This window comes from Orycteropus afer, unplaced genomic scaffold (genome assembly GCF_000298275.1).
Source record: "Orycteropus afer afer isolate SDZICR_OR568_19922 unplaced genomic scaffold, OryAfe1.0 scaffold00159, whole genome shotgun sequence".
Taxonomy (NCBI): Eukaryota; Metazoa; Chordata; class Mammalia; order Tubulidentata; family Orycteropodidae; genus Orycteropus; species Orycteropus afer.
The window spans coordinates 6,833,408-6,846,048 of NW_006921746.1; the positions used below are offsets into that span (position 1 = coordinate 6,833,408).

The 12,641-nt window shown below is 34.5% G+C and overlaps 1 protein-coding gene across 1 annotated transcript in view; it reads left to right on the top strand.

The window, feature by feature from the left end:
* The window catches only part of UNC5C (unc-5 netrin receptor C), a 585,103-nt gene that overhangs the window by 490,684 nt on the left and 81,778 nt on the right, over positions 1-12,641 (top strand). Inside the window, exons 6-7 of the mRNA XM_007946393.1 lie at positions 606-773; positions 3,317-3,481. Coding sequence (XP_007944584.1) covers positions 606-773; positions 3,317-3,481 — 333 coding nt within the window. The remainder of the gene's footprint in view (positions 1-605; positions 774-3,316; positions 3,482-12,641) is intronic.

Below are 12,641 nucleotides of genomic sequence, written 5' to 3' on the forward strand. Positions count from 1 at the left end.
TCCGAGGCAGTATCACTACGGAAGTAGGAATGCCCAACCTTCCTTCCGAGGAGTGGCTGGTGGGTTTGAACCGCCAGCCGTCTGGTTAGCACTCAAGTGCCTTAGCCACTGTGCTACTAGAGCTCCTATAAAACCGACACCTAACACTGCCGTGATCCTTAGAAGGTTGTAAAGTTTATAAGTAATGAAAGAAAAATAAATAATCATCTTGTTATTTAAAAGTGCTAAATTATTTTATTCAGTTTTCATTCTTCATATATACTTGTAGCCTTGATGTAAGGATATAAACACTTACCACTTGAGATAAGCTATCAAACCTAATTTCTGGAGTTTATCAGGGTAAGGCAATATATCTCCTGAAAAAGAATACTGGTCAAGGAAAAGAGAACACATTGCCATTTATTTTTTGGAGTAGGTGAGTAAATCTTGATAAATAATTTTATTTCTCTGTGCTTGGATTATTCAGCTATATAATAGAAGCGTGGGTGAAACTAGCTTTGAAAATGTAAAATTTTTAATGAGATGACTTTTTTATATATGTGGTGTGTTTGTCTTGTGTATCTGTGCACATGTTTAACCCACTTTTATCGTTTGCTTCCTTTCAGTAAATGGTGGCTGGTCCACCTGGACAGAGTGGTCAGTATGCAATAGCCGCTGTGGACGAGGGTATCAGAAACGTACAAGGACCTGTACAAACCCAGCACCACTCAATGGTGGTGCCTTCTGTGAAGGGCAGAGTGTACAGAAAATAGCTTGCACCACATTATGCCCAGGTAAAAACAACAGTCTTCTCATCTCAAATGTCTCTCACCATACTAGAAATGTTTTTCAGAGAATGTATGAAAAAGCCTTATTCTTGACCATAATGAGTGATAAACATCATTTCAATCCATCCTACTTTTCATTGCTCTCATTGCTGGGAAATCAAATGTGTTCTCCTCAAAAGACTACCTAACTTTGTTACCCAAACATGCAAAACAGTATAAAGCAAGAAATCAAACACTTACAAACATATTTCCTCCATATTATTCCACAAAACTGCTAGAGCCAAAATTGCAAGTTTTATAACTTTGAAAGCCACACATTTCAGGAAAAACTAATCCTTGATCTTCAGAAAACCATGGAAAGTAATTAAAATTTAAAATATTTTAGACTAAAATATTTCATATTTCATGTCAGTTTCTAGAAAAGTGCAAATAAAACATTTAGAGTGATTTGGGAGGAAGGGAAAGCTTTTTGACACACGGGTTAATGGATTTTGAAAATACAATGCAGTCAGCTCTTTATTATCTGTACATGTTGGTTATCTACTTTGTTGGTTATTAGTAGGGAAGACATATTCCAAGATTGCATCTCTCTGTTTTTTGGTATCTTTCCATGCTATCTCATATTGCATCAGCTCTTATTCATAGAAAAACTAAAGTTACTTCTAATATTTTTCAAAACATCAAAATGCTTAATTATGCAATATATTCCAAAACTAAGTTAAAATTATTTTGAAACAAGCCACAAATATAGTATACTCCATTGGGGTAGGCATTATATTTTCAGTTTTATTGTTTGGATACACTTATTTCTCTTTATTTTGACTTTTATCCTATTCATCCTTTAATAGAAGCTTTCTTCGAGATGCGTTAAAGAAATGAAGTAGAGAGAAAAATATAATCTGCATTTATACTCACAAATATTGATTTATAAGTATCAAAATAGTCTCACTCCCACGATGAGTTATTTGAGAGATTTTATTTATGGAACAAATTTTGACACTTAGCTGGGCGTAGAATTTCAGTATTTTATTTTGTACTCTCCTACATATTATCTAGGTGTTGATTTCCACAATTAAAAATGCACTAGGCATTTTGAGGTCAAGTAGAAGTGTGTGTGTGTGTGTGTGTGTGTGTGTGTGTACTTTGGAAATATTAATGCTTTCATCATTTTTTCATGTGGACATGTTTATATCTTTATACACATTTTGCATAATATATTTACACAATAATTTTAATATGAAATCACACAGATTTCCCAAACTCTGTAGACTATTAAAATTAATATTTCTAGCAATGGCAGGTATAGGGGGTTTAGATGTTTAATAAATGTTTGGCATTATTTTACATTGAGTTTTAGATAATTATAATTATTTCAGGTAATTAAAAAAAAACTCTTATTTAACCTTTTTATCCTATTTTTGTGGGAAACTTAGAAGGAAATATTTTTAAGTATGTTGTTGTTGTTGTTATGTGCCGTCGAGTCAAACCCGACTCATAGCGACCCCTCCTTGGGTTTCCGAGGCAGTATCACTACGGAAGTAGGATTGCCCAACCTTCCTTCTGAGGAGTGGCTGGTGGGTTTGAACCACCAGCCGTCTGGTTAGCAGGCAAGTGTCTTAGCCATTGTGCTACCAGAGCTCCCATTGTATAACCTTAGTGAAATTGTATATATATAATATATATATATATAATTTAAATTATATATATATATATATATATATTTCAAATTGGGATTTAAATTGTGTTTTTAAAATAGAGATAACTAAGGTCATCATCAATGAAATTCAAATACTGAAAATAAATAAATCAATTGAATTAGAAGAAAATGATTGAATCAGAAATATGATTTCAATGTTTATAGCAAAAATTAGGAACCTACCTTAATATTATCTTTAAAAATACTTAATTGCTCTTATGCTAAGAATCATCAAGTAATAAATAGAAAATAATTTAATCTTTTCAAAAGGGGATTGCAGAAGGATTCAACAGAGTACAGCAGCTTGGATGAAAAAAAATAGTAAGAGGATTATAAAAGACATAAGTGATAGAAAGGCAGAGAGAGAGAAAGACAGATGATAGATGGGTAGACAATCAGATAGATTTCTTCACTACTGTCTCAACCTTTTCCCCCATACAACTTTACTTTCACTTCCCACTGATACTGTGCATGAAAGAATCTTGGATCAAAGAAAGGCCCCCTAATTTTCAACGTAAAAGCATAGAAAATTCCTCTTTAATAGACAGAGAAAAATAGACTTCATTTTACTAGGGGCATGACCTTAGTTCTGGTGGCCACTGAGGTTTCTGTGTGTCTTATAAAGCTACTCTTGGCTTGGTTAGTAAGGAAACAGTCATGCACCTTGTCAGGGGAGTTCACAGAACCCAAACAAAGTAGAGGACACTTGAATTCCCAGCACATGAAATGAATGCTGCGCCCTTGGTGGAGCATTTCCTTGAGTTTTTTGTTTTGTTTATACTTGAGATCTTCCCTCTTATCCCCTGAAGAAGCTGTTTCTCCCTCTGACTGATGCTGGATTTTTTGGTGGCAGTGGATGGCAGGTGGACCTCATGGAGCAAGTGGTCAACTTGTGGCACCGAGTGCACACACTGGCGCAGGAGGGAGTGCACAGCACCAGCTCCCAAGAATGGAGGCAAGGACTGTGACGGCCTCGTATTGCAATCCAAGAACTGCACTGATGGGCTTTGCATGCAGAGTAAGTTGATTTGAGCAACCAACAGAAACCAGGGAGGCCATAGATTTAACCTTTTGTATTTCTTTGAAAGAAATATTCAAAATTAAGAACTCTTTGAACAACAACAACAACAACAAAATGAAGTAATATGGACACATCCTAGCTCTCTCTCTATGTGTTGGAAAAAGCTTGTCTTCCAGAAGCCAAAGTGAATAATAACTTTATCTTGTTAACAAATGTCACACATAGTAGTGCTTTCCCATGAGCAAGAAGTGACTTAGTCATTTCCATGGGAAGGATGTCATTCTTTCCCGGCCAGGGCATCATTGCTGTTTTATTAAAGTACACAAAAGTATACACCTAAACTCAAAGAATCAAAATATGACCTCCAAAGAGTAAGCATTTCTGTGAGTAGAGTTACCAATTTATAGTAAATATTTAAAATTACAATGTGGATATGAGTTAGCTTATTTAAACAAAATAATGTAAATAAGATACTTTTTTATTTTTTTTTAGAAGTACAAAGATTGTTTCAGGAATGTAGTGGGTGCTATAAACTGAATATTCTCTGTATTCAAGGCTTTGTTTCTCATTTTATAAATGAAATAGTAGTTTGACTTCCATGCTCACTCTTACCTCTTCATTGAAGAGCCCTTAGATTTACACAGTTTACCATCCCTATTAATGACCATCGAGCTGCTAACCACAAGGTCAGTGGTTCAAACCCACCAGCCACTCTATGGGAGAAAAATGAGGCAGGCTGCTTCTATAAAGTTTTACAGTGTTGGAAACTTTACAGGGCAGTTCTATTCTGTCCTACAGGTCACTATCAATCAAAATCAACTCTGTGACAATGGGATTTTGTTGAGTTTATTAAATGACTATGAATTAAGGTACTGAGAATTATTCTGAAATCACACCTACCCAGACGACTGGATCAAACAATGTGCTCTTTTGAATCTGAAGAGAAGTCTCCAAATGTTGACATTTCTCATCACAGTACGGATTACTTGAAGAACTACCAAATATATTTGTTTAGAAGTATTTGTATGAGGAACACTTAAGAATAAAATATCATTTTATTTTCACCACATATATAGAATTCTGTTTAGCATTCAGAGTCTATATCTACAGAGACCTTTAAAAAAAAAACCTCACTTAAAATGAAAGGAAGTAACTTTGCTGTTAACACAGAATAAAAGTCCAATAGGCCTCTTATTTTGATATCTGTGGTATATTGCACTGTCTGAGGATAGGTTACTGCTGAGTACAGAGCACAGCTCCTGGTTGTGATTTGGGGGTTGCTACTATGCATCTCAGTAAGTTTGTACCAGAAATACAAGAATGAAAACAATACATCTGTTTTACTAAGCATCCATCAAAGGATACAGGGTTTGTTCCTGTAAGCATGAGTTTGAGTTCAGGGCTAAAATAACAACATATCACACACAAGTGATTTTTTTTTAAATGTTTGTATCATTTTTTATTCCTTTTATACTGTTGAATAAATTAATCCATATATTGAAGAGTAGTAACATTTGTAGGTTCTTTCCCTCTCTCTCTTTCTTCTTCTCTCAGTATATTTCAGCTTTGGGTGATGTAAGATTTCATACCTCTACCTCTATGGTCCATATTTAAAAATCCCCAAAATGACCTATTTAACAAGTAATATAATACTGCATGATATAACCCTGGAACTTTTATTAACTATATGAAATTATATTTGTCAATTGCAAATATGAAATACTCAGATTAGTACTTTCATGAAATAGCATCACTTTGGCGTCTTGATCATTTATTGCACCATTAATAGAATGCTTTCCTTTTGATTAGATATTTGCCAGTATTGTTGGCCTGATATGTATCTGTAAATAGGTCAGTGACATGAAAGTATAGGAGGATTTTTTTGTTCATTTGCATTTGGTTCTTTTTTTATCAAGTCTCTTGTTAGTCTGAACACTTTGGTGTTCAAGTTAAAATCATTCAGTTAAAAATGACTTTGATATGCTATAGTAGCAGTCCCTACTAAATCAATAAACTCTTTCATCTGTTTTCCTCTAGTCCAACAAAGAAAAATAGTCTACACTATTATTGATTTCCTCAGTGGTAAAAACTGTGGAGATATTACTATAATGTATAATTATAGTGTTTTACATTAAAGCCATAGTTCTGTTCACCAGTAAGCTTGGTATTTCTGGCAGTGTTGCTGCCAAATTCTTGCAAATAAATAATCTTTCTCTTAGCTCTTGCTTGCAAGAAGTACAAAGTCTGTAGGAAAAAAAAAAAGGACTAGAAAAGACAGCCAAAAAGTTGGAAAGGAAAATTAGGAATTGTCATTTAAGAATTATTTTGGGGAGATTATTGTCTTGGATATGCTAACAAATAGGACAATTTGGGAATAGTCAATATTATCTCATACTAAAGCTAGCTTAGTTCTTATTGATGGAGCTCTGGTGGTGTAGTGGATAAGGAACTTGACTGCTAACCAGAAGGTCAGCAGTTCAAACTCACCAGCAGCTCTGAGGAAGCAAGACTGGGTGATTTACTTCCAAAAAGTTCTTATTGAACCAGGTATATGATACAATCTCTGAATCTACTCAAGTAGAATACAATAATTCTGCTACAAATGTGTATGTTAGGGAAGGAAAATTCAGATCAGATGTGAGTAAGATTCAGTTTCCTAGATAGTGCAGTGTGGAATGTTTTAAAAGCTGAATTTATCCTTAAGAGAAATACAATGTGAAATATATAAAAAAGGTTACTGTTGATCTTTATTCATGCACTAGTTCAAATAAAAACATATTTAAACACATTATTTCTTCCTTATTCATCCTCTTCCTCAGTATAAACACTTCAACTCATGTAGACACAGTAAATAAAACAATATGAATTACAAACTTAAAATATGTATGTATATGGGTGTATATCTCTATATAAGATACATAGAAAGAGAGAGAGAGAGAGAGAGAGAAAGAGAGAGACAGAGAGAGAAATCCCTAAGTTCCAGAGAAATGAATTAGAAATTCAAACCAGGAGAGGTACATTTATGATTGGACATCAGAGTAACAAAGGACACTAGACATGGATGTAGATCCTAGGGACTTGGTGTTTGGGTGTTAGGGCCATAGTATGGCCACAGAGGCAGAACTCTGGCTTTATGAATGCCTGATTCTGAGAGTTGAAAACAAAAACCCAGAATAAAGCTGAGATTCAAAAAAGGCTGCCCTCATTATGAAAAATAACTAGAACATTTTCCCCCACAGGAGTATTCATGATGAAGAAATGAAAATTTAATTTAAATAAAGCAAATATAAAAGTACAATTTTATACCAAGTTCTAGTATGAAGTCTAAGATATGCAGCATAAAGCAATAAACAAAAGATGTGCAATTAACATAATTGGTATAACTTATGGATCCAGCAGAAGCAAACCACCAGCAACTCTCTAGGGTTGTTGCCACAACTCAAATACGTTGGTCTAGGATCAATGTACAAAATAGCCCACTCTACAAAAATGAGCTTATAATACAAAACTGCAAATCACCCAACAGAATCAGCCACACTAAGGAAGAGTAAGCAAACATAGTAAACAGGTGAATTAGCACTCATATAATATGTTGTTGCTATTGTTGTTAGGTGCTATTGAGTTGTCTCCAATTCATGGCAAACCCCACGCACAACAGAATGAAACAATGCATAGTTCTGCACCATCCTCACAATTCTTGCTCCATTTGAGCCCATCATTGCAGCCACTGTGTCGATCCATCTCATTGAGGATCTTCCCCTTTTTCACTGATCCTCTACTTTACTAAGCATGATATCCTTATGCAGAGACTGGTCCCCCGACAACACTACCAAAGTATGAGAGATGAAGTCTGATCATTCTCGCTGCTAAGGATCATTCTGACTATACTTCTTCCAAGACAGATTTGTTCACACACATGAGCAAACATAGAACAGCCTAAATTAACCTATAATATAAACATAAGTAAAATGACAAGTTATAGTTTAAAGGAGTATAAGCAAAAATTAAGGAATGGAATATTGTAAAAGGCACACCCAGATTTAGGTAAAAATCAAATAGAAGGTCTAGAAATGCAAAACCTGATCATTGAAATATAAAACTCAATGGAAGACTGAACATCAGATCAAATACAACTTTAGATAAAGCAGAAGAGAAAATCAGTAGACTGGAATATAGAACTCATGAAATTTCCTAGAATGTGGGAAAGCAAGTGAAAGTAAGTCATTAGGAAAAAGAGAGGTTAAAATACAGGTAGGGTATAATGAAAAAAAAAAAATCCAACATTTATTACTTAAAAAAGAATATTTTTAAAATATTCAGATGAGACAAAGAGCATGTACTACTCACAAGCATTTATTGAATAAACTACTAAAATTGTAACATAAGAATTGACTGTTTCAAATCAAAATGCAGACTAACTAAGGAACAGGTGAAAATAAGATGGAACTAAATTGCAAACAATATTACCATACAATTTATAGGGAGTAATCCAAGTTAAAAGTTTCTGATTTCAATATATTGGTCAGAAAAAGAATAGGTTATTCTTTGCATTGGAATTTACTGTTTCAGTGTTCCAGTTTAAAATGTTAAAGTTAGTTACACTATAAAAGTTTAATGCATAAATTCAAAATAAGACTTTTAAAGGGAAGAAAAAAAAAAAAGACTTTTAAGAGAAAAGAACACATTCCTAGAGAAGGCAGAAAGGAACAAAAAAGAAAGAAAAAAAATGGTACATGAAAACAATAAAAACAATGATAGAAATAAATCTAAATACGAGGAATCATAATAATGTAAATGAATTAAACTCACCTGTTAATGAAAATAGATTCAAATGTGTAGGGAGAAATGCAATTTTATACTGCTTATAAGTAACATATCAAAAGGTAATTATAAATGAACTTTGAAAGTTAAGAGGTGAAACTTATAATACTGTCTAATCTTTATTATCTAATCAATAATTTAGCTATCTGATGGAATCATTCTTAATTTAATCTCATTTCCAATTCCACCTAAGTAACATTCCAGTAAAACCTGCAAAAGCTGGCATCTGTGTAAGCCAGACACCTACCAGACAATGAAAGTTCAAATATTTCCCACTAAATAGAGATGGAAAAGTCGTAAGACAGCACCCTGTCATGGGTGAACACTTGGTGAGACACGGAAAAATAAACTTACCCCTTTCGTTCTAGCTCTTATAAATTCTGGTGGCATAGTACCTAGGCTTTTGACTGCTAACCAGAAGACTGGTGGTTCAAACCCACCAGCCACTCTTTGGAATAAGATTGGGCAATCTACTTCCATAGAGATACTGCCTCAGAAACCCAAGGAGGGGTCACTACGAGTTGGGACTGACTCGATGGCAGTGACTGTGACTGGATGGCAGTGACTGTGTGTATAGTACTCAGAAGGAGCCCTGGTGGTGAAGTGGTTAAGTTCTTGACTTCTAACCAAAAGGTCTGGGGTTGGAACCCACCAGCTGCTCCAAGGGAGCAGCCACAAAGATTACAGCCTCGGAAATCCTATCTGACAGTTCTACTTTTTCCTTAGACTTTATATTTTTGTTGTTATTGTGTGCCATCAAGTAGATTCCGATTCCTATCTACCCTATAGGACAGAACAGAACTGCCTCTTAGTGTTCCTGGGCTTTAATCTTTACTGGAGCAGATTGCCAGATCTTTTCTCCCTCACAGCCAATGGTGGATTCAAACCACCACCTTTCTGAAGTAGCTGAATGCTTCTCCACTGACCCAATTCTATTGAATAATTAATCAAATGAATAGTGGTGAAACACTGTCTGATACATCACTCAGTTAATCAAATAGTCTTTTAAATTGTTTATCAGGCTATGCTTGTTTAAGACATCTTAGAAATCCAGGCCTTTCTTCAATGCTGATCAAATTTATATACTCAAAAGGCTTCTAGGGTCACATAAAATTATTGAATATTTTTAAAAATATGACGATGATACATGTTAGAAAATGTGTAGTAAAGTGGAGATGTGTATTGTAAATGAAAATATGAATTGCTCATGCCCTTTGACCAGTAATCGTACTTCAGTGAATAAATTGTAAATAATGAATACATATAAAAGTGTATGTCAAATATGTTCATACTGTTTATTTTTTGGTATTATAAAAAATGCTAAACTTAAATGCAGTATTAGGATATGGTTAAGTAAGATACAGTACTTTCATAAATTAGAATATAGTACAACTACTAAAATACATTTATGATGATTTAACATGGAAAAGATAATAAGGGCTTATGTATGCATCTGGTCATAACTATGTAAAAGTAAGCTTAGGAAAAAGGTGAAAGAAATGTATGTGTTTTCTTGGCTAATGAGATTGCAGGTAATATTTTTCTTTTTTGGTTTGCCTTCTACTCTCCACATCCTCTATACTTAGTAATTCATTATTTTTGTAATTGCAAAATGACTTTTTGAAAAAGAGATGTTTGAGATAGACTTGAACAACAAATAGCTGGATCACGGAACTGGGAGCCTCTGATTTGAGATATAGCGGCGTCACTGACTTGCCCTGTAAATTTGGTCACAATGATTAAAATTAGAATACCAAAATAGTGTTTGCATAAAATCTTTACATAAGACCTTAGTTGGCAAAAGTTACTTATTGCCCATAAACCAGATCTTTTGAAGATTTGGAGACTTGGAGATTTAAAACTGAATTATTTCCAAGATACTTGTTATATACATATCACTCATCCTTGCGAATATACTCATTGTTAGACTGATAAATTGAGTTCATTATATGATAGTGTATAATTTCATTTGTAAGACAAGGCGTTGCTCTTTAAACAATTTTGGAAGCTCCACTAAACTATTTTGGCCATCGCATACACATTTAGGTCAAGTATAATATGTATGTATTACATTTGTGTGTGTGTGTGTAAATCCCAGATACAAATATATACTCATTGGCCTGAAAAAGTTCCTGGATGGAGACATTGCTTCAGTGCCTTCAAATTGCTTTAAGCACTTCAAGAAATTGGTATACTAGAATGCATTAGTAAAGAGTAATTAGAAGCCATCAGAGTCACTTAATGTCCCAGAAAGAAGCTGGACATTTTTGGGTTTTAAGCTAATTGCTAATTTGAAATAAATAAATAAAACTAGAGTCCTTAGGCATCCTAAAAGACATGAATTGCATTCAAAAAAGAAAGTGTAGATACTTGGAATGCATATGTCTGATATGTTTAATATGAGGAAGGTCTGAACATGATTACAGAGTCCACAGTTTTTACTTAATAACAGTACCAATAGTCTATGTTATTCAGAAAGCAGCATTAGAAACTCCCTTGTACAGTCTGCCCATTAAAATACTTTGTTTTCTTTATATCATCCCTGTTGTTGTTATATGCCATCGAGTTGGACCCAACTCATAGAGACCCCTCCTTGGGTTTCCGAGGCCGTATCACTACGGAAGTAGATTGCCCCATCTTCCTTCCGAGGAGTGGCTGGTGGGTTTGAACCACCAGCCTTCCAGTTAGCAGTCAAATGCCTTAGCCACTATGCTACCAGAGCTCCCTATATCATCCCTAGAATTCTATTAAAGTAGCTTCTGGTTTTGCAATGTATTTCTGAAATAAAGTTTACATATAATGGTTCCAAAGAGATGAGAGAGGAAGGAAGAAATGCAGGAAAGGGGAGGGAGAGAGAGGGAAGAAAAGAGAGATAAGAAAATCTTCAAAAATGTAAAGCCAATGGCATATTTACATCATGACAAAATATATTATTAAGACTACTAGCTTTTAACTTTTATGTCTTCATATGAAATTTGTAGTAACATATACTTTGTCATTGTTAGAAATAATAGATAAGTTCATGCTTACTTCTTCATTTTGAAAATGGTAATCCAAGTACTATATATATGGCTTGGTCTAGAAATGGATATGTGTGTGTGTGTATGTATATATATATATATATATATATATATATATATATATATGATTGTGCTAGATGATTAGATTTTGATTACTGCAACTGTTGCTATGGATTTTAGTTTTCAATCCCATTTGAGGACTGGAATCCCATATAGGGATAGGTAACAGTACAAACTTGAATTTAAAATTACTCATTCTTACAGGGGTTACGCACAGTACACAAATTAAACATTGCAATTTATAAACAAGAACTGCATCAGTGTCTGCATCAGTGAACTTCCTGACTTTGGGAAAATTAAAATGTTATGCATTCTGCAAATTTAGCACTTTCTACTCATTAAAAAATTTACATCTCACACGGCGCTTCCATTAATTCTCACGTACAGAGGAAGTGGCAGAGTGCCCTGTGTGTAAATTGCGGTGTGGACACACTGAATACCAGGGCCCTGAAATCCCAGGTGCATTTAATGTGAGGAAATAATTTACCTTACAAATAATCTTTTTTGACTTCAGAATGATGTGTTTATAACCGCCTGTAGTAGGCATTTCAGAAGGTGCTAGTCAGTTTCCAGTGATTCTTGTCAACACAGCAGTTTGATAGGAAAGCATAATTGTAAGTGTTAGACAGTGAGTGCTTTTATCTATAGTTTGGAAGAAGTTGATGTCACAGTTATGTTTGTATGAGTCTTGATATGAATAGTGTCCCAGCTTGCAAATAAATATTCTGTACATGGACTGCCTGCCCAATACAGTGCACTTCAGTCTCCGGTATAAAATGTGGTTTGCTGCTGCTTTTTTCCTTTCTGGTGAAACATTTCCCTGCTTTTGAAAGCAGGGATGTGGTTAGAGATTTGAGCCCACAGAATCCTGATGAACACCAATGGAGCCCCCCAAACAGATTAGTGTGGGAAGACAAATTCAAGGTCTTCAGCTTGTGGGATGGGAAAAAAAAAAAAAAAAACCAACAACTGAGGTTATGAAGGAAGACTGCAGCCAGGCAAACAACTGAAGTAAAACATGGCCTTCTTCCATAGGTGCAAGTCCAGGGATGTTACGTTAACCTTTTTTTTCTTACATGGCTAATAATCCAGCAAATGCAGTAGTGTGAGCTAGAACTCAGCCTCTTTACTTCAAGGCTCTTCGCTTTTTCTATCAGCTATCTTTACCACCATTAAATAATTGCCTTTTGATTTAATAGCTACATATTCTTATTAAAGAGCATGGATGAGCATGGTAACTACTACATAAAAACACT